Source organism: Colletotrichum karsti (genome assembly GCF_011947395.1).
Source record: "Colletotrichum karsti strain CkLH20 chromosome Unknown Scaffold52, whole genome shotgun sequence".
NCBI lineage: Eukaryota > Fungi > Ascomycota > Sordariomycetes > Glomerellales > Glomerellaceae > Colletotrichum > Colletotrichum karsti.
Genome location: NW_024065952.1, coordinates 378,954 through 397,632, shown reverse-complemented (window position 1 = coordinate 397,632; position 18,679 = coordinate 378,954). Strand labels below are relative to the sequence as shown.

Below are 18,679 nucleotides of genomic sequence, written 5' to 3'. Positions count from 1 at the left end.
ACCTACTCGTTTGCCTCACGATCTCGGCGTACTAATTGAAGGTCACGAATACGGCAGTCGCACGATGGCATTGCCCAGCGCACTTTCGGAGAGGATTGCGAAGGAAGACGCAGACCTCAGGGTTGTATCACTTCAAAAGCTCATGGATGGGGATGATAGTGCCAATGACGACCTTTTGAAGGCGTGCACAGACCTCGGGTTCTTCTATCTCGATTGCCGGCATGTTGCCTCGGGCAGAGTCATGCAAGAAGTTCAGGACATGTATTCTCTTGCAACCAGCTTCTATGATTTACCGCAGGAAGCGAAATCCGAGTGGCTAGTTGATAGAGACCACGATGAGCACTTGGTCATGGGGTAAGGTTCTTATGTGCACACACGGCTTTTGCATAATCGTTCGTTAACGTTTCTTAGATATAAACCTGCCGGCCACGGAAATGGCCCGGTTGAAGGAAAGAAGGATGGCTTTGAAGGATTGATGGTAAGCTGCTGTGTTGAAGGATCAATCTCGATAGTTTTAAGGGCTAACGACGGTCAGCTATTCGAGCATCCGATCTCTAAAATTAGCGATCCTTCCCTTTTTCCTGGACCCGACGTTATTTCAAGCCAGCTCCTCGCTCTCAAACAGGCTATGTCAAGCTTTCGGGAGATGAGCGTGCTTTTACTGGCCCGAATCTCCGAGGCCTTGGGTTTGGACACCAGCAAAGCGTATCAACAGTATCATCGGAAGAATGCTGTTTGTCCTACAGCACTCGGTTTACTCAAGTACACACTTGCTGAAGTTGAGCCCGATAAAGTAGGACAAATCGCGCATTCAGATGCCGGAAGTCTGTCCATTGTCTTTACGGAGGTTGCCGGCTTGCAGGTCTTGAAGCCGAATGAGGAGACATGGTATTACATTGCTCCGAAGCCTGGCCATGCCGTTGTCAACGTTGGAGACGCACTTCGCTTCATCTCAGGAGGCGTACTAGAGTCGAGTTTGCATCGCATCATACCACACAAGGACGAGATGGGGCGCCATAAGTACTCCATAGTGTACTTGCTACGGCCTGAGATGGATGCCGAGTTTACAGACGCCGAGGGAGTTGTCTGGAAAGGACTAGACTGGACCAACAAAAAGCACGCTGTCTTTCGCGCATCGGCTGAAGAGCAATCGAAAGGTACATATCTGACAGGCAGAGATGGATTCGTTGGGCATTGGGATCCAGAGAAGGACTCAGAGGGTCAGACAATTACTGTTGTCTAATGGTTATCTATATATATCGCAATGCATGTTGTGTGAGACATAAGACAGGGCTCTCTGCAGTTTGATTATAATTAAAAATCTTGGGCGTCCGTTCGCGTATGTCTTGCGGCAAGTCTAATAAAATGGGTAGCTGTTTCTCATAGTTGAGACCGATGAGCCACCGCACTGATAAATTACACCGCTATAACAGGACCGAAACTTTAGTAATGCGCCCTTCCCAACTCGACATCACAAATTCACAATCGTGCAGGATTCGCGCACAGAATAAGGTCACGTAATGTTTTACCTTAAAAGCGAGGGTAGATGGGGATGGGGACAGGTCGGCGAAGGGCTGTCTCCGCCCGAATAGGCAATGCCCCGGGTCCAGTATTGTCTCGGAGCAAACTTCAATTACAGACATGGTAGTATTCGTCATTTCTCATCCATGAAAAAGGCTTCAGTTGAGATTATAGATGGTGATGCTATTAGTGGTTATCAACCATCGGCAGAATGACGACTTTGAACATTAGGGAAGACGAGCTTCCTGACTTGAAAGGGAAGACTTCGATTGTTACAGGTAGTAATCCAAAGCAGCCAGTTGGATTCCCACTGACATTTTCGGCAGGAGGCTCATCCGGCATTGGCCTTGCAGCGGCCAAGATATTGGCGTCTAAGGGATCAAAAGTTCTGCTTCTCGACATTTTCGAACCCGAAGAGAATCTGCCGGAGTTGATACGGTTCAGGAAGTGCGATGTTAGCCAATGGCTTGACTTACGCAATGCGTTTGCGGACGTAGGCCCTGTCCACATTGCCGTTGCAAATGCCGGAAGAGGAGAAGATGGGACTTATCTCACAGACTCGTACGATGATGAAGGGAATCTACTCGAGCCAAACTACGACGTTATTTCTGTCAACCTTCGCGGAGTCCTGAACTTTGTCAAGCTCGCCCTCAATAACATGAAGACCAATGGTATCCAAGGAAGTGTAGTTATCACGTCGAGCGCAACCGCATATGCGGCAGAGCAATCACTTCCCGTCTACTGTGGCACGAAAGCAGCGGTAAGTGGGAGACGACTTGAAGAACCAGACTCTTTCGCCTCGTTAACTCACGCCTCTAGTTGATCAACTACATGCGGGCGATGCGGTCAACGCTCCGTGATGCCGGCATAACAATCAATACCGTGGCCCCCGCCGCCACCATTACCAAACTTTTGCCTGCCGACTTGGCTGCTCCCATTATGGCTGCCGGTTTGCCTGTCAGCTCAGCGCACTTCGTAGGGCTGGCCATTGTTCATTCTGCTACTGCTTTGGAGCCGAAGAAAGTTCAAAGTTACGGGCAAGATAGCAACGAATGGGAAACGTCTGGAGGCCGTTGGAATGGAAGAACGATCCTCACGTTGGGGGATCGGTATACTGAACTAGAGGGTCCCGTGGCAGATTGCCGGTCATTGTGGTTTGGACAGGAAAACTTGCATGAAACCAGATTACAACAAGCCGCCACGGATTTTCGGCACAAGCTTTGAAATCAGCAGAAGACTCGTTCAATGTTTTATGCAAGCCCGCCCAAAAACAATTTAGTAGTGTAATCAAATCATTCACGTGGACATTTCGTTCAGTGTGACTCCGACTTAGACGTCTGCAAAAGGGCATCATTGACCTTGCCGAAAAATTGTTCGAAAAGCTTATCTAGGCCCAACCGTACTCTTCGCTGGCATCAAATATCACTACTCAGGTCAATTCAGTCAATCTCAACTGTGCAGAGTTGAGGTCTCAAGGATCTTTCGGAAACAAAATTCTTCTCTAACTGCTGCGGCAGATTGCCTTTATCGTTGCTGCCGATGCCTCAAGTCCGGGCCATTACTTGATTGGGATGGCAGGGATTACTGAACCTTCGGGTGACGAGTCTTAACCAAGAGTTTCATCTCAAGTACAGAAGTAAGTGACAGTTGCATCGGCAATTACAGGCAATACATCGTGGGTGATTCCGTCCCTCGGATGATTCAACCTACGTTCCCGAAAACTTCGACTCAGGTGGACGTACACGCTTCATTTAGCCAACATGATCTCACTCCATACCATCGCTTCGTTGATTTTCCCGCTCATAGCAAAAGCTTCAACGCCTGAAGAAGTGTCGAAAGACGTCCGTCCTAAGCGGTATAGTCCGAATGAATTCCTCATAGCATCTCGCTTCACGGCAAAGATTCATCGCCTTGAGCCACAGGTCTCCGCTGAGGTGAACCAATTCTTTCTCAAGCACTGGCCATTCGAAAATGAGAAAGCGCGGAAGAAGTTCGTCGCTGCGGGATTTTCCCGTGTGACCTGCTTTTATTACCCCGTTGCGTTGGACGACAGGATAGGTTTTGCTTGTCGGCTTCTGACATTGCTATTTCTCATTGATGGTCAGTATTGATTATTATCTCACCTTTTTGTGGTTCTATATCCTCCGGGAAAGCCGGCTGCGTTGAACCTCCGTGCTGATTATCCAATAGATCTGCTCGAAGATATGTCGCTGGAGGAAGGTTCAGCCTACAACGAAAGATTAATTTCTTTGTCTAAGGGCAAAGCAGAGCCTGATCGTGCCGTTCCGGTGGAATGGATTACGTATGAGCTGTGGAACGACATGCGGTCTTGCGATAAGGTGCTGGCGGATGCCATTCTCGAGCCTGTATTCACCTTCATGCGGGCGCAAACTGACAAGTCCCGTTTGAGCATCAATGAGCTTGGGCATTACCTGAATTATCGTGAGAGAGACGTTGGCAAAGCGTGAGTAACCTTTTATTTCGCAAACCCGCTCCAAGCGTCAGCTTACCATGCTTAGTCTTCTATCCGCCTTGATGCGCTTCAGTATGAAACTGCACCTTAGCCCAGAGCAACTGCATAGTGTTCACGAAATTGAGATGAACTGCTCCAAACACATCTCCGTTGTGAACGACATCTACAGTTGGGAAAAGGAACTACTCGCCAGCCAAAACGGGCATGAAGAGGGATCGGCGTTGTGCTCTTCTGTGTCCGTTTTATCTTCGGAGACCAATCTTCATTTCTCAGCATCGAAAAGAATTCTTTGGGTCATGTGTCGTGAGTGGGAATTGGTCCACGAGGACTTGGTCAAAAGACGACTCGAGTCACAGATTGCATGCAGCAGCGACCTGCGCGCTTTTATGAAGGGTTTGGAATATCAGATGAGTGGCAATGAGGCATGGAGCGAGTCGACTCCAAGATATCACTCTGTGTAGCACTTTCTGGTTCCTCTTCCTTTGATGAGGTGGGAGCATTTGCTGATCTGATCTTGGTACACGTTCTTCATGCTGTGGATCTTCTGTAGCTGTTCGCATGATATTTATAGATTTGCATCTGATAATATTCTCAACATTTCTTTTGAGACTGAAAACGTTTCTTTACGTTGTGCGCTTAGTGATGTAGAGATTGGCTTACACTTCCGGCACATCAGTGCGTAATTCGATCGGATCGTTCAAGTCCTGGTTCCCCTTAGAATGGCTTAACAGATTTTACAAGCACCCCAGGCATCAAAGTAAACCCCATGACAGTTTTGAGGCAAGAATGAGCTTTGTTCGCGCCACTGAAATTTTCCGCCAACGACTCTTATTATTTATACTTTCTGTTTGAAATCGATTTACTTGACTAAGAAGCTCTTCCTATGATGAAGGTGCTCGCTCTATGTGTATTCACCAGTTTCCAACATCCGTCTGACGACCCAACGGCACGTTAGCCTTGGACAAAGATACATCGGCATCAGCGAAGTCAAGTTTGCCGTTTGTCTCCAAGTCGACGTAATTCGCCTCAGCACCCGCCGAGGTTATCTTGGCCTCCAGTTTCTCGTCATGTGCATTCACAATGTCATCCGGCAACTTTGCCAATGCCTGGTCGAGATCCTCGATGATGTCTCTCACATCCTCAGTACCAACGGAAAATCGAATGAATGCCTGCAACTTCAATCAACGACTGACTTCAACCGACAACGTGGGAGAATTGGATTCTTACAGGAGTGATTCCAGCCTCTCGTCGGTCCTTCTCCGGCATGATTACATGTGTTGAATTCCACGGATGAGTGGCCAATGTCTTGGAATCTCCAACACTATGAGCTGTGTCAGTTGTTGAAAGCTCTTCTTCGGATAGTGCCGCGAACTTACTTCGTCTGGTGGGAGATAACTCGCACGTAATTCATCAGCATCTTGCTAGCAACATCGCCGCCCTTGGGGCCGAAGGCAAGTACACCTCCATAACCGTTCTTCAGGTACTTCTTGGCGTTCTGATGGTACTGGTTCTTCTCAAGCCCTGTTGGTCGTTTATTAGCTGCAATTCGACATCATAGCTGAGGCCTTTCTGTGAGATGCCTACCTGGGTAGTTGACCCACGCGACCCGTGGGTGAGCTTCGAGAAATCGAGCGATCTCAATGGTGTTCTTGGCATGTTTTTCACATCTCAAGCTCAGAGTTTCCATCCCGATGAGCAGCTGCTGTGCTGATGCCGGAGCCAGCGTGGAACCGACTTCCATCAAGATGTCGATTCTCATTGCCATGGCGAAAGTGATGGTACCGAAAGCTTTCCAATATGAGAAGCTCATGGGGCCTTCCTTTTTGATCATTCGGGGGAAACGCTCACCAGCCTTACCCCAGTCAAATGTGCCGCAATCGATGATTACGCCGCCTACTGTGGTGCCATGGCCGCCCATCCACTTCGTCGCAGAATGTAGGATGATGTCGGCCCCAAAGTCGATTGGCTTGCACCAAACGCCGCATGCTCCAAAGGTGTTGTCAACCTGTTTATGTCATCAGCAAAGTTGTAGCAGTTCGGAGTTCAAGCAAGGGCTCCAACTCACAACGAAGGGCACATTGTTCTCGTGGGCTAAGTCTGCGAGGTCTCTCATGTCCGGGATGCTGCATCTGGGGTTTCCAATGCTCTCGACGAATATCATTTTGGTCTTATCGTCAATATGTTTAGCAAACTCTTCTCTGGTTTCCTTCTTGGCCCATTTAACTGAAATGCCCAGCCGAGGAAGAAGCGTTTTGAAGAGACTGTAGGTGCCGCCGTACAGATTTATCGATGCCACAACATTGTCACCAGCCCCAGCAAGACAGATGATGGTGTTGAAAATTGCGGCTTGTCCGGATGCCGTGGCTACAGCTGCGGTACCCCCCTCGAGAGCGGCGGCTCTCTTCTCAAAGACAGCGACAGTGGGCTAATGGGGATCAGGTCAATTCCGAAAATTCCCCTCACGGTCATTTGTGTAGCTTACGTTGGAAATCCTGCTGTAGAAGTAGCCCGCTCCCTCCATGGCACAAACCCGCTTCGCATGATTGCTGTCGGTAAAGATGAAAGACTTTGGCGACGTTGTCAGCTATGCAGACTGTAGATTAATTGCGGCATATGATCACATACCACGCTGTTGTAGATTGGCACAGCTCGAGCGTGTGTTTCTTTGTCCGGTCTATGCCCTCCGTGGACCTGTAGGGTGTCGTACCTCAGTCCATCGTCGTATTTCTCGATTTTGTAAGGCTGAAATGGGTCATCGACCTCCAGAGCTCTCTTGCTCGGAGTAAGTTTGGTGCTGATCGGATCATCACGAATTGGCTCGCCCATTTTGAATCTGATATGTTGTTTGGAGGTAAAGGAACTTTTGTGACCTCCCTGATAAAATCAACAGGGTTATTGAAGAGTTTATCTTGTGTTTAGACGGTGATGGATTTCTCGGGGGTCTATTGCATTTCTCGGCGATTTGCCCCATTTGGAAATTCGCCTTGATCCGATGACTCGGTGGTAGCCGTCTTTGGGTCAACACTGTGTTAGTAACTCAGGCAAGAAGCTCCATGGTTGCGTACATTCCGGCGCACTCTCTGCCATCCGAACCTTATCTAGATCTCAACAAGCTAGAACTTGAAGCCATCAAACCGTAACCTTGAAGTGTAATTTCGTTTTGCTGGTAACATTTCTAGCCTTTCTTCGTCTGATAGCCAAAGATGGGGTCCCTGTCCGACGTTAAGACATTCATTTTGCGAACGTCAGCGGGCACTCATGCGTTTGGACTTCGCCTCTGGTCTTTAACATCTCTGGTCACACTCGCATGTTTGGGTTTACTCGTGTATGTGTACACTGGGACTAAAAAGCAATACTTAGCTCCTGGCGTGCTTGTTGTCGGCGGAAGAGATGCCGAGTCCGTGAAAAAGAACCGTGAGCGCTTCCGAGAACATGCGAAGGAAATGCTGGAGGAGGGTTATTCGAGTGTAAGTCAACTTCCCAGAATTCGAAAGTCTGTTCGTCTAATTTGTATATCAGTCTGGTGGAGGTTTTTTCTACGTCCCAAGTCCACTTGGGGAACGTTTGATGATACCAACCAAGTATCTTGAAGAGCTGAAAACAGCTCCGATTGATCATGTAGATTTTGTGGCCACGTTTATTGAGGTAATTGCGGGAAATTCTCTTTTGCTCTCCAAGTGAAACTGACGATACAGATGTTCGAAGGGAAATACACCACCATGGGAAGTCGATCGACCTTGCACCCTCGAGTCGTCAAGGCTCAGTTGAACCATCATCTTGGTAAGTTCATCACAAGAAATGTTATCGGAGATTCTAACTCAAGTCTCAGCCGATGTTATGCCAGCAGTTCAGAAAGAAATAGTCGACGCTTTCGATGACAATTTCCCCGCTTGTGACGGTTCGTATAATTAGGAAAGCAGCCAAGCCCTCGAATACGATGCTAACTGGAACAGATTGGACCCGCGTTCCCGTAGTGGATGTCCTCACCCAAATCGTCGCGAGGGTGTCCAGCTGCATGTTTGGTGGGACAACACTTTCTCGGAATAGAGAATGGGTTCAGTCATCCATCAACTTTGCAATTGATGGATTCATTGGTGCCCAAAAGCTGAAAAGCTATCCCGAGATTCTCAAACCACTGGCAGCGCGTTTCATTCCCGAAATTCGAAAGATTGCGAACCACTACGCTGCCGCAGAGGCTGCGGCTATTCCACTGCTTGAAGCCCGTCGACAATCTGGTGAAAAGATGACGGATCTGTTGTATTGGATGGCTGATCAGGCCAATGACGAGGAGAGAGATCCGAAGTTTCTTGCCAGCATCTTACTCAAGGTTAGTTTCGCTGCCATTCACACAAGTGCTGCAGCGCCTGCACAACTCATCTACGACCTCTGTGAACGGCCCCATATCATAGAGTCTCTCCGTCGGGAAATAGAAGATTGTACTGGCAGCAATGGGTTTATCGACAAGTTCGGCTTCCTCAAGATGAACATGATGGACAGTTTCATGAAAGAGAGTCAGAGGTTCAACCCGCTTCTTCTTAGTGAGTAACCCGCATCTAGATTTTAAGCTTTCTTGCACAAGATGACTAAAGATGTATCTTAGTAACCTTTGAACGCGTGGTTCACCGGCCATTCAAGCTGTCTTCTGGTTTTGTTATCCCGGCACATACGACTATCGGGATTCCAACTCATGCTATTACAATGGATGAGTCGCTGTATCCCAATGCAAAGGTCTACGACCCCTTCCGGTTTTCCAAGCTGAGGGACTCGCAACCTGATTTAGACGGGCGGGTGCAGTACGTTGCATCAAATCCTTCGTCGCTGAGTTTTGGTTATGGACGACATGCTTGTCCAGGACGGTTCTTTGCTGCGCAGGAAATCAAGGCCATTATGGCTTACTTACTCTCCAAGTATGACATGCGATTCTCGGACGGCCAAACTCGGCCTGAGAGTCTGAGGGCCGAGACGCAGTACTTACCAAACCCGGCGGCGACGATTGAGTTCAGGAAAAGAGAAATGCACCGATAGTCAAGCTAAAAGGTCTACGCCACAATGAAGTTCTCTTATTGCATATGGCAGTTTGTTCGATCTATGGGCCTCGACCCGTGACTGTCGTCCACGTTTCATGTAACTGGTCAGGAATTCTACTCATGTAGCAGTGTTCAAAGCACAGGAGGAAATGAAGATCTATCTCAAGTCATCTGGTATGCTATTAAGAGTCAGACACTGGAGAAACGACGGCACCTGCGCTGGATATGTCGTAACTGACCCTGAGTGTCGGATGGGTCACTCGGCACTCTTCCTAATGCAGTATACGCCGGCTACTCTCACAAGTCGATACCACGTGGTGATTACAATGACACCGCTCAGAATTAGGGTTCAAATGGCACATGTATAAGGTTACATGAGGCGGAGCTGTCATGCTAGCCTACTTAACCGCGCTATTGCATTCAAAGCGGAGTGAAGCCGACGGGATTTCTCCAACTGCCAAGCAAGGAAGCCGTTCCCACATTACAGTGGCACCTCTGAGGATGAAATGTCTCTAGATATGTGTTTCTGACGGGATTGGCTCTATGTTTTGTTACTTTGCCGTTTTCCTAAGCCGTGATCGGGCTTCGGAACGTCCTGATGAGTTGTTACTTCGGATTGGGTGTTATTTTCTACTCGGCTAAAAAGCTTGTCTCACTGTCGGTAAAGCGACTCAGGTTCAAACAGAGACTCGACGCAGTTGGTGTTGCGGATTTCACCCACACGGCCACGCGGCAAAATAGGGCGCTCAACTCACCTGGGTTTCCACTTGGCGACAAATAGCGCAAGGGGCCGGGCCGGGAGAAACCCTTGAACAACCTTTCGATCCCGGAAACCTTAAATCGTCACATAGACGAGTCTCGGCTTGCCCCACGTGGCCAGGTTCGCAGTCGTCCCAACCTCTCCAGCAGATGACTCGTTATTTCTGACTAGACTTTCTTGTCCCAAGTGAGCAAGTAGAATTCAAGATGCATGCGCTCACGGGAAAGGCACTTTCCAAGCAATTGCTGGGAAAGCCGTCGTACCATGGTGTCCCCATACCATGCGTGGAATCCCTCTAACAAGAACTTACTTAAGTGCATCTGGAATCAAGTAGGTAAGAGCTCTGTTTAAGAGTAAACAGTTGGGCGCAGTGTTCATCTAGCTAGATTCATTATTGCACGTGGCAGACTAGTTATACAACTAACTCAACCGGGTGGCGTGCCCCTGAGAGCTTCGTGCAAGTCATGAAGCCTCAGAGTAACGGGCCTTATGGCAGTCTGGTGAGACTCCCAGTGTTCTCTCTCAGCGGACAGCCTCAAACTTGTTGAAAGGTCAAGTAGTTGCCTGACTTGCAGGGTGACCAAGAAGCCGAAGACCTCGCAGCGCTCGTGAATAGTGTCAATCTGGTACTGTCCAATATGAATAGGAAGCCAGCGGTGAGCGTGTCCATAAATGTCCATCTGCACTGATTTTTGCTCTGATTCAGATGCCAGGGAGTTCGTTTCCCACACGGCGGCGATGTCTTCCAAAATCCCCGTGATTTTCTCAATCAATAAGATTAAGAACGTCATGACCCTGGATGGGCTACGGCATGATCCACATTGCGACAGTGTCTTGCATTGTGAGATAGATCTTTTCAGGGAATTCAGCGACTTCTCAGCTGAACAAAGTGTGGCGACCTTTGTGTGGCCTTGGATCTTCTCGAGATGACCAAGCGTAATGCCTATACACCGACAGGACGAGATCTGACTGGTTTGCGGCCTTCGCCTGTTTGACGTGATTTCTCTCGATTGGCGAAGCTGTTCAACTTCAACGGCAGGAGAGTCTGCGACTTTGAGGTTGATACTTGGGGAATTTGGTGCTGTAGTCCGCTGATTGAATGACATGCTGGTTGAAGCTCGTTTGGCTGCGACAAATACGGGAGAATAATCCTCCAGCGCTCTTTTGCTTTTGGGTTGGCGTATTGGACTCCAGTTCACATCTCCTGGCCATCAATTAGTCTCGGCTATTAAGTTGAAGGTCCATCCACCGCCAAGTAAGTAACTGCAAATGAGCTTACAATAGACATTTGTCTCAAGAAAATGACGATACACTTACCTGATGACGAATTACTGATGGCGAAGCTACTTTCGCGAGAGCTACTTGCGTCTGAGTTGCTCTGATTTTCTGAGGAGGTACTCGATGCGAATGCGCTTTCCAATCCAAAGTCGCTCGTATCTTGATCTGACAGTGCAAGATCTGCTTCCAAAAGCTCGTCCATATCGAATTCATGCATGCCTGACTCGATATAATCCGGAATCATCAATTCAGGGAATTCCGAGATCGCAGATATTGTGTCGGTTTCGGCGGATAACTGATTGGATGAGTCGGCAGAGTCTATAGAAGATTGAGTTGGTGGATTCAAAATATGGGTATCCTTGCTGTTCGCCGCATGCGACGGTGTATGCGCATCGATGCAACTATTTCCTTTGTCTTCCGCCAAACCTACAGAATGGCTTGAAATGCTACTCTTTTCTTCTCTTGGGGGAGCACACAATGAAACCATGGATTCCTCTGGATTCGATGATGTTGGTGTGCTGCAGGCTGATGTCCTGCGCAGCGCTGAGAGTCCTCCTGCTCTCCGCCGTCTTGGTTGAGAAGCATTCGTGTACGTGCAGACTAGGTTGCGCTCCCTGCACCTCTGGCAGCCAAATCTATGGCCGGTGCATTTCAACTAGAGGCATCAATCAGTCCAGGCTTCGAAAAAGTCAAGGGAATTCATCATGATAGCTTACCTTCTTAGCTCGGCACCCGTCACAAGCAAAGTGGTTCGTGTTTTGACCTGGTGCCGGCGGCAGATGCGTACTCGAGATACAAACTACCTCGCCATCTGCTTCTTCCGTTCGTAGTGTTGCAAACATGATGCTACTCGGTCTCGCTTTGCGGTCTCGGTCTCTGTAACGGATGGTAGTTGAGATTGAGGATCACTACCTTCGGCAGAAAAAAGACAACAAAGTTCCATTATCTTCATATAAGGTGTGAAGGCACCGAAGAGCTGAAGTACAGAAGGGTTCCCTGTCTAATGTCGCTTCAACTCAAGACGTGTCGTCTGTAGCATGCAACGCGCAGACAGCTCTAAACTCTATCCTTAGGTCTGAACTTTAAACAAGTCGTCCTCCAACTATGGAATGCGCAAATATAATGTGCGCTGTGGCGACTCGGTCTCCACCAGTCTGGGCGCAGTTTCCGACTGAACAACCTCGTTCGAAGTCCAACACTGAGGTGCCTTGCTGGTGCTGTTCATGGAATGTTACCACATGGATCCACGAGCATCAATGAATGGAAATACTCCGGAGCTTATAATCAGTTGGCAAGACACATGACTTCTTGATGATCTGAGCTTCTCTGCATGAGACCGCGAACCCACATCCTCATGTTCTGTTGCGATGGACTCGGCGCAACTGTTGCATTCTTGGTCTCCGGGAGCATTCCCGCATCTTTGACATGAGGTCTGACACTACACTAGCAAGCCCCGGACCGAACCCCCTGTCCCTGAAACTTTATCAACCTTTGAAGACCCATCGCGGTCGTAACTCCGCAAACAGTAAGACCCTGTAGATCAGTTAGCGTAGCGCGGAGGTTGCAGGGATCACTCCTGAAGCTTCCGCGGGCATCCGAAGCTTTGGCTGACAAGTTAGCCATGCTCGGCAGTGCGCGTCAATTAAATGAAACTACCCGCTTGTTCGGTATCACTAACTCCTCACCGCCGTTTGTCATACAACTCTCTTGGTTTATCATTGGAACTCAATGCGGGCATACCCATGCCAGTGACATGCCAGTATGGCATTTGCGAAACAGGGAATGTGCGATGGGAATGGCAAAAATCCGATGAAATACGACCCTTTCGCGCCTCCGGTCTCCACAGCACAAGCACGTCGGAATCAAGTCGGAAGACAAGATGAGAGCGATGGCTCCAGTGCTTCGAGAGAAGTAGAGATGAATGTGTGGATAAGACGCAGAAGGGTTTCCGGTACAATTACCGGTGAAGACTTGCAGGAAGATCTGCTCGGGTTGTGAGAATAACTTTGAAAGGAGTTTCCACCTGTCCACCGCGTGACGTTTGCACCAGTGACCAGGCATAAGTTTAGAAAAGGGAAGAATGGGGTTTATCTTTTTTTTGATAAGCAGCTCAAATAGCTTAAGAGGCTGAAAACTAAACATAAAGAATACTAGGTTCGCTCAACACGACCTGGCCACTCGGCCGGTTTATTGCGTTGTGTCTACTCAGCATTAGACTAAACCTCAAGTGTACTCCAAGACTCATTCCAACAAGGGTACGCATTCTTTTCTCTGGAGCTGAAAGCTTATTTGTCTTAACACACTAGTTGTTCATATCCAACATTGTCGTGATTATGAACTTTAAAATTATAACTTCTTACTGGAAATCGGACACTCCCCTTCAACAGCTGACTCAACGCTCTTTTTCGCGTGGAATAATTGACTCCGTCTGTATCCTAGGCTTTGGCGTCTCACACTGAGTTCGGAAGAACTCATCAACAATACCGTTGGATTTGTAAATGTGGACATCGACGCCAACAGAAACGTAGAATGGCATGCTATGGGAACTTAGATCCCTTGGTGCTAACAGAATTTCTACATATATAGTAAGAGCTGGACCCTCGACCTTCGCGTGGGAAACTCTGTTTATGGCATAGAGATACAAGCTCTTCCAGACATTCTTGAGAGCCGGCTACCAGTTATGTAAAGCATCACGGTGCATGCAAAGCCGAGTGGCTCGCCCTTGACTGCCATTCTAGCTTCGCCCACTTGGTCGTAACATTTCAGCTACGGCAATTCTCGTTCTGAGCGAAGAAAGCATCAACTGCCTGATGAGAATTTTCGCCGTAGACTCATACGACGGTGACAATATATACAAGTGATATTGGCTGCAGTTGACATTGAAGTGAGCTTTACTTACATTTATCGACAGAATGAACTCTCCACGCATTGACGCATCCTTCGTAGTATACCAGGAAAAGACTCAATTAATCACGTAATTCATAGGGTGTGCTGTGGGAGATACTTCTAGCGGTGCATCACGATCATACACTGGGCTTGTCAGTAATTAACAACAACGCCCGTGCGTGAAGCGGGGGTTTCCCGAAGAAGTAATCCGCCAACTCGCGGCTGATCATCGTATTGATCATCGTATTGAATACGACATATGTCTGCATTGTCGGACTACGGCACTTTGAATTAGTTCGCTCGTTTCCTTCGGTGCCGCCGTTGCCTGACACATCAGTGTACTTTGTGGCATCTTCGTTGGAAGCGAACAGGTCTGGTGCAGCTTTCCCCCCGGCCCCCGCTGACGATGGGAACCAGCTTGACAGCCGGACGAAGAGATTGCAATTAGATATCATGAATTCTATTCGTGCAATTTACTGCGAGTCCAATATCGCTATCAGCATATACATGTATGTTCAGAAGCAGGATGGTTCGCGGTATAACCGGCCAGTTTCTCCACTGGCCATTCCATGAGTTGGCGATCCTCAGGTCTGGTAAGTTCCCAAACGCCAGCCATGATATGTTCAGCCCATCCATCAGCTGGCCATCCAGATTCTAACTCTTTCAACACAATTGCGAACGTTGCAAGTACGGCCAATGCCAACGGTTCCTTTCGGCGCAAATGGTCAAGGAAATCATCCGGGACTCGATAGAGCCAGCCCAGCGGACTAGAACGATAAGGGTCATCTGGACCTGGCGTCCCATCTTTGTTAGCTTCTAGACTTTCCATCACTCTGAAATACCTTCCAAGGTCATTCAATGCTAGTATGTAAGATTGTCTTGCCGACGTTCCAGACAGTTGCTCAGTCTGGCGATACAAACGCCACATGTGATATTCGAAGCTTTTCTTGCACTCAGGTTCCGATAATGACATCGAGCGGTCATAAATACTCGATTCAGTACATTCGGACGTACTTTGATGTGTTTTGTGCTCTTTGTGGTATCTGATGGACTGCATTCCACGCAGAAGGCTCAAAAAGTTGGGTCCTGCGTGCTCGCTGAATGCAATGTATTCGCCCGGTCTGGGACCCATCGCGAGATTGATGAGACCTATCAGTATCGAAGAGGTATGCACTACTTCTTAATTGTCGTCGCTGATGTTTTCGAGTAGGCTGGTTGAGCTTCGAACTCCAATGACGTGATGCCGCTCAGCTTGGGCTGAAAGTTCGAGTTTCTCCTCCGGCTGAAGTCGTGCCTTATGTAGCGCAGCAAACGCTAAAATCAGATGAAGAAGATGAGGATATTTGAAGCCGAGTTTGGGCAAACTGAACCTCCAGAAGTCCTCACCCTGCTCGTTGTGGACCATGCTTGAAAGAGTGGCCGTGTGGTAATGATGTAGCAAGCCCATATCAGCATAGCTCAGCATGGGTTGCAAACACGCAGGCGCATATCTTTCCACGGTTTCTTCCATCCTCATCATTCTCCGATTCATGAGATCCAATAAGGTGGACTGTTCTGCGAGCATTTTGACCATTCGGGCTTGGTCGCCTTCGGTCTGCAACCCTTTGGCCTTGGAACAACAACCGGAACCCTTGCAGATGCAAGCATCGGACAGCTCGTTTGATGCGAGGTGCTCCGAAGAAAAGCTGCAGTCGACCTCCCTTCTTATGCAGTTAAGGCACGCAGGCCTGGTCTCGTCGCATTTGATTTTCCTTCTCTTACATTGCTGGCAACCTAATCTTGACTTTCTGTGGGGCCGTCTTTGCTTGATAGCACCTTCTGACGAACTCATTTTCGCCCGATCAATGGGTTGCGGGTAGTGAGATGGTGTCGCTGCAAGTTTGGCCTTCGGTGTAGGGTCGGGGTTAATCGGATAACTGGAGGTGATGCGGTGTGGTGGAGGTCTGCCGGCGCGATCTGACGAGATATCCGCGGATTCAATGCGAGATGAAATCTGGGCACGTATTAAATAGTCGAATCAAAATTCCTACCTAAAGAAATGATAGGGGTGGTCCGTTGACGTATGGTCCAGACGCTGTGTCACCACTGCCTTCGCAACTCCTAATACGGACACTCCGATGAGCTCCCGATCAGCCGGGTTGTCTGAGGTTCCACCACAGCCACATGGACAACGGGGAGGCTATCGATTCAGACATCATTTTAGCGGGCTGTGCAGGGCGTAAAAGTTCGTTAAAGGCGCATCCGGTACGAGATCATCTAGAGGCATCATGCAATCGTCTTTCTCGCATTATGCGGGAATTGTGATCACAATTTCGTCATCGCTCTTATGATTTGAGTGGAAATAGTTACTCGAGGTGCTCAGGGGGAACAAGGCCACAACAGCAATATGCTTTGTCTACTTCTTGATTAGCACGAGAGTGACTATCCTCAAGCAAAAATATAAAGTCAATGGCGAGACCTATTACGGACATCAATCGCTAACGTTGTTCCCATGATTCATTCTTTCCCCATTGCAAAACTTCTCCTTCGTTGCCATGCATTCGCTTCTGACATTCACTGTATCTGTCCTCGCGTTAGGCGGCGTAGTTCTTGCGGATGACTGCAAGTGTGTAAGTCGCCCTGCGAGATCCTGGACTACTTTGCCTTGCTGTCAATTATTTGCTAACTAGATTTGAGACTCCATCGGAACCATGTTGGCCTTCGCCGTCGAACTGGGAATCTTTCAACAACTCCATCGCTGGCAGGCTCATCCGCACCGTCCCCCCTGCTTCTGTGTGCTACCCTTCCGAGACGAACTACGACAACCAGGCCTGCGAAGCTGTCATTGCCAACTGGACTACTTGGACCTTCCATTCGGCAGACGCTGCGTCTGTCCCTAACCCCTCTTCCTTGAATGCCTGCGACCCGATCTATCCCAACGGAACCAGCATCACCGGCGATCCTGAAGCTGGCACGAAGGGCTGCTCGCTTGGGGCTCTCCCGCCTTACGTTGTTAACGCAACAGACTCCAACGACATTCAACAAGCTCTGGTTTTCGCCAATCAGCATAACTTGAGGCTGAGCATTAAGAACACTGGACACAGCGGCGCTGGGAGGTAGGTGCATTCCCATCATCTGAAACACTTCTCGGGTTAACAAGGAGGAAAGAAATTTAGGATTTGGAAGTCTTTCGTGAGTGTTCACTGTTGCAGCAACACTAATGACGTCCCGTGATCCTTTCTCACACATTCAACGCCAGAATCTGGACCCATCACTTGAAGCAAGCTATTTTCCACGACAAGTTTCAGCCTCAGTTGTGCTCTTCCAATTCAACGTGGAAGGGTAGCCAGATGGCCATCACGGTTGGGGCTGGCATTCAAGATGGTGAGCTTTACGATTTCGCAAAGAAGAACAGCGTCGTTGCGGTTGGTGGCACGAACATGGTTAGTCAGTCATGCGTCATTTGTGATATTGGGTTTCTAATTACTACAATTGCAGGACGTCGGCGTTGTCGGATGGGCCACTGGCGGCGGGCACGGTCATCTGACGGGAGAGTACGGCATGGGTGCGGACAACATCATTGAGGCCACATTAGTCACAACATCCGGCACTGTTGTGGTCGCCAATGCTTGCCAGAACCAAGACCTATTCTGGGCTATTCGTGGGGGCGGGGGCGGCACCTTTGGTGTCATCGTGAATATGACCGTCAAGGCGTACCCCGAGCCCAAGATGATACTGCAAGGGTTCAACATTGCTCTCAAAAATGGTACTTCATCCAAGGACTGGTGGAGGTTTGTGGCTGAGCTTCACAGTCTTCTTCCTGCGCTTCAGGACCAGGGAATCAAAGGCTACTACACTATGGGAGGCCCTCCTTCAAGCCAGACAATCTCGCTTGCTGGCTCTCTGGTTGCCTGGAATATGCAGAACAGCACCGTATCCAAGGCAATGACCCCTCTTCAACAACTAATCTCCCAGTACAGTGACACTGTCACGGGTTCTGTCCAGGTTGTTCCCATTCCGTCTTTCTACGACCTGCTCACGGCGTTTCAAATCCCTGAGCATGCTGGAGGATCGGGGATCAGCGCCGCAAGACTCATCAGCCGTCAAACCGTGACTCAAAACCAAGGTTTGCTTGCTAAAGTTCTAGAGGAAATTGGTCCCAAGGCAGTGGCACCATTGGTAAGAATTCTCTCCCATCGACAAAACGTTGAACTGCATGTGTTCTGACTTGCAACTGGCAGGATGGCACCCCAAATCCTTCGATCTCCGGAACCATGACAATATCTCACGAACCTGTGGACAATGCTTTGAACCCCGCTTGGCGTGATTCCGTCGCTCACCTCATCGTTTCTCAGTCCTGGGCGGACTCGCTTCCAAAAGCCAATGTCTCTCAGATTGTCAATGACATGACATATAACAAGCTGAATGTGCTTCGGGGGATGGATCCTACAACCGGGACTTACTTGAACGAGGTAAGTGGCTTGTTCTGATTCCAAACTGTTCAGTCTCGACTGCGCCATTGTTCTGCGACACCCACCCAAGCTGACAACATGAACCTTTTACCGATAGGCAAATGTCTTTGAGCCCGGATGGCAATGGTCCTTCTTTGGTCCCAACTACGGTCGGCTCCGTAGCATCAAGGACAAGTATGATCCGGATGGCTTACTTTGGTGCCCTCAGTGCGTCGGCAGCGAGGACTGGATTCAGGGGAAGGACGGCAAGCTTTGCAAGGCTTATGAACCATTCTTGTAATCG

At 48.9% G+C, this 18,679-nt stretch overlaps 4 protein-coding genes across 4 annotated transcripts; 3 read left to right on the top strand and 1 right to left on the bottom strand.

Annotated features, from left to right (window-relative positions):
* Window positions 1-64: 64 nt before the first annotated feature.
* On the top strand, window positions 65-4,455 carry CkaCkLH20_11965 (uncharacterized protein; the record flags this gene model as incomplete). The annotated part of the gene is made up of 7 exons (XM_038894679.1): window positions 65-354; window positions 412-478; window positions 536-1,157; window positions 1,848-2,281; window positions 2,341-2,551; window positions 3,712-3,985; window positions 4,041-4,455. The coding sequence occupies 7 exons, from the start codon at window positions 65-67 to the stop codon at window positions 4,453-4,455; spliced, it is 2,313 nt and encodes a 770-aa protein (XP_038740120.1).
* A 450-nt stretch (window positions 4,456-4,905) lies between these two features.
* CkaCkLH20_11964 (o-acetylhomoserine -lyase) lies at window positions 4,906-6,820 on the bottom strand (the record flags this gene model as incomplete). The annotated part of the gene is made up of 7 exons (XM_038894678.1): window positions 4,906-5,163; window positions 5,222-5,315; window positions 5,371-5,515; window positions 5,579-5,999; window positions 6,060-6,419; window positions 6,477-6,560; window positions 6,620-6,820. The coding sequence occupies 7 exons, from the start codon at window positions 6,818-6,820 to the stop codon at window positions 4,906-4,908; spliced, it is 1,563 nt and encodes a 520-aa protein (XP_038740119.1).
* An 869-nt stretch (window positions 6,821-7,689) lies between these two features.
* On the top strand, window positions 7,690-9,019 carry CkaCkLH20_11963 (cytochrome P450; the record flags this gene model as incomplete). The annotated part of the gene is made up of 4 exons (XM_038894677.1): window positions 7,690-7,774; window positions 7,824-7,892; window positions 7,948-8,532; window positions 8,595-9,019. 4 exons carry the CDS (start codon window positions 7,690-7,692, stop codon window positions 9,017-9,019), a joined length of 1,164 nt encoding a protein of 387 aa, XP_038740118.1.
* A 7,460-nt stretch (window positions 9,020-16,479) lies between these two features.
* On the top strand, window positions 16,480-18,676 carry CkaCkLH20_11962 (FAD binding domain protein; the record flags this gene model as incomplete). The annotated part of the gene is made up of 6 exons (XM_038894676.1): window positions 16,480-16,554; window positions 16,622-17,040; window positions 17,184-17,367; window positions 17,423-18,103; window positions 18,166-18,396; window positions 18,494-18,676. The coding sequence occupies 6 exons, from the start codon at window positions 16,480-16,482 to the stop codon at window positions 18,674-18,676; spliced, it is 1,773 nt and encodes a 590-aa protein (XP_038740117.1).
* Window positions 18,677-18,679: the final 3 nt, after the last annotated feature.